We start from the raw sequence: 2,870 nt of genomic DNA, 5'->3' as shown, positions 1-2,870 counted from the left end.
AGCTCTGTCATTCTCTACAAGCAGGAGCAGCTCTTGAAGGAGCCTGACTGCACCCAGCTATGTTAGTAAACTTTGGAAAGCTCTGGCCTACAAAAGCACCAGGCTGTTTCCAGTTACCAGGGTGAGGATGGACCTTCAGGGTGGGGTTTTCCCCTCAGGCTGTGTTAGCTCTAGTTGGGACTGCAGGGATGCATTGAAGACTGGTATCAAACTGCTCTGGTGCTGCACAAGTCCTCATCTCAGGTCAAAGCACCAGCAGTACAGTGAATATAAGCTGATAGATCCAGGTAACCATCAAAACACTCACTGTCTGAGCATCAGCACACAGCCGATCTAATAATCAGAAAGGTTTTTTAAAATAAAAATACTTAAACATTTATTCACCTTTGAAATCACCATAGCAAAATTATACACGCTGTGAGTAACCCAGGAACATTATTAAAAAGCTACCAGAAACATAAGGCAATTTGTACAACCATTGAAAGAAATACACAGCATTTTGAAAACAGAGTGAAATATTACTCAAACAAGACAACGTTTGATACGCACTAGAGTGACAAGAACCAGCATTAAGTTTTAAACAAAAATAAAGATGTCATGGCTACAAGTATTATACAGTGATAAATACTTCAAAAATATATTAAGATATATGGAAATTCTCACTTTGTAAGGGAAATCCAGAGAAATTCCAGCCTTCACTGGATTTCAATATACCAATTAAGGTTTAATATTTAAATTCTTATCCTTTCAGTAGGAACCAGTACTGCAGCCATTACTGTCCTGTATCAATACTTACCTTCTTGTAGTGTAATGAATTCAGCCTTATGTTACATTAAGCCCTAATGCTTCTTGCATCACAGGCACGAATTGCTCTAAATCAACAAATGAGTTGCCTTTTGATTACAAGTGCTGTGCACCACGTTTGAAGCCATAAACCACGTTAGATCACAGTCAATGTTCGCTCACTTTACAGCATTAATGAACGCGGGTTCCAAGACTTGCCTCCACGTAAATAAGACGTCTTGAACAGAGGGGTTTAGTAGCAAGCCCACCATAATGTTTTCCTAGCATAACATCAAGCACTCAGAAGTTACAGTACATGAACCATGCTAAAGTTTAGGTTACACCTTCAAAAGAGAAAGTCCAGAGGATGTTTGGAGACAACAGGTTTTGAAGATGCACAAATAGTGCTCTAGTACACATTTGTTTGTGCTGTTACTGGGTAGCGAGTAAAGCAGTTTATAGCCAAGGTGAGGCAGTTCTCTGTGCCAGTTTAAAAATATAGACTTCTTCTTAGAGGGTCTGTTCTATAGAAAATAAAGTGAAATCTGGTAAATTGTCAGTTTTGAGAGTACTTTCCCACGGCAAGATCCGTTGGTGGGCCTACCGCACCAAGAGAAAAGCCAATCCTGCCATGCCGATGCCCGCCGCAGCTGCCACGATGGCATTGCCGATGGTGCTGCTCTGCTCGGCCGCCTCCGAGCCGTGTCTGCCGAAGAAGCGACAGAAGCCATCCTGCAACAGAAAGGACATTGAGTCGCTTAGCTTGCACTTCATTTCTTTAACAAGCCTTTGAGCACAGTTTCATCCTCCCAGCTCAGCCTCCATCAGCTGCAGAAGTCTCTATTTCAATCATCAAAGTCTAAACCCACTGCCTTGGGCACAGGCAAAATCATTTGTGAGAGCCTTTGCACAAGGCAACTGAAAGGAGTAGCTACAAGTGTTTGTATACTTCCCTCCACAGACAGTTGGAACACTTCCTACTGAGATGCTCAATGTGTCATTACATACTTTTGCCCCTTTTAGGCAAGTTTCTGATGGAAACTGCCAGCATTGTTCCTCCTAATTTAAGTTTCAGAAAGCATCTAAAACACAGGATATGGAAATTTCCACTTTTAAGACAAGAGCCCAAAGCCAGTCCCATCTCGGTGGACGTGGGATTGATTACACAGTCTCTTGGAAGGGCCGGGTGGACACTGCTCAGAGCTGACCTATGACAGAGCAAAGCTGGCAGCTGCTCTCCCAGATCATTGTGATAATCAGAAGTGGCAGCAATACAACTCCAGATGGTCGTGTTTGAACTCTGCTCCGCAGATGTCTATGTAAACAAGTTATACTCTTAATTTCTTCCGGAACTTTGTTCTTTACACTTTGATTTGTGAGAATAGGCAATATGATTTTGCAGATTTTGCCAAGTGACAGTGTATGCTGCAGCCAACCACCACACTGTTCTGAGTGGCCAGATGGACCAGTGACCACTGGAAAACCAAATTCATTTTGGTCTCTGGAAAAGTCAACGAAACCAGTGGCTACTTCCCCTCCTTTCTATTTTTAGTGCTTATTTGTACTGACATAAAGTATTCCACTAGGACTGGAAATAGGAAACGAGCAGCTCTGTGGGATAGCTGACATTTTGTTCAGAAACACAGGCACCGACGCCTTAAAAGCTGTACCTTCAAGCATGCATCTCGAGGGGCAAAATGCCCACATCTTCCTCCCCAGGCCCAACCCGACCGGCTCTGGCACAGACAGGAACAAGAGCCGCAGGTCTGGAGGGTGGGTGCCTTAATACACAGATGTACTTAAGAACAAGCACAGGTTTGTGCTCGCACCTGGAAAGCACCTGTGCCAGCCTGCTCGCTGAAATCCCCTGGCTGTGGACACGACGGGAAGGCAAATCTCACTCCTTCACCCAGCAGCATCACTCCTGCGGTATCGGGAGGCTACATCCCAACGGGATCTGACTGCGCCGCAGCACCGGGTACCCGCAAGCACCCCAATGGCCCAGCGCCTACCCACCCGTGTGCCGATGGCCAGCAGCGCTGGGGACACCCAGAGCGTGTGCCGATGGCCAGCAGCGCTGGGGACAC

The 2,870-nt window shown here is 45.4% G+C and overlaps 1 protein-coding gene across 1 annotated transcript in view; it reads right to left on the bottom strand.

Annotated features, from left to right (window-relative positions):
- Nucleotides 1-349: 349 nt before the first annotated feature.
- Nucleotides 350-2,870, bottom strand: part of BCL2L10 (BCL2 like 10) — a 3,743-nt gene continuing 1,222 nt past the window's right edge. The window contains exon 2 of the mRNA XM_015639475.1: nucleotides 350-1,515. Coding sequence (XP_015494961.1) covers nucleotides 1,384-1,515 — 132 coding nt within the window. The 3' untranslated portion in view covers nucleotides 350-1,383. The remainder of the gene's footprint in view (nucleotides 1,516-2,870) is intronic.

This window comes from Parus major, chromosome 10, assembly GCF_001522545.3.
Source record: "Parus major isolate Abel chromosome 10, Parus_major1.1, whole genome shotgun sequence".
Lineage (NCBI taxonomy): Eukaryota > Metazoa > Chordata > Aves > Passeriformes > Paridae > Parus > Parus major.
Note: the sequence above shows the minus strand (reverse complement) of the source record. Positions and strands in the feature narration are given on the sequence as shown.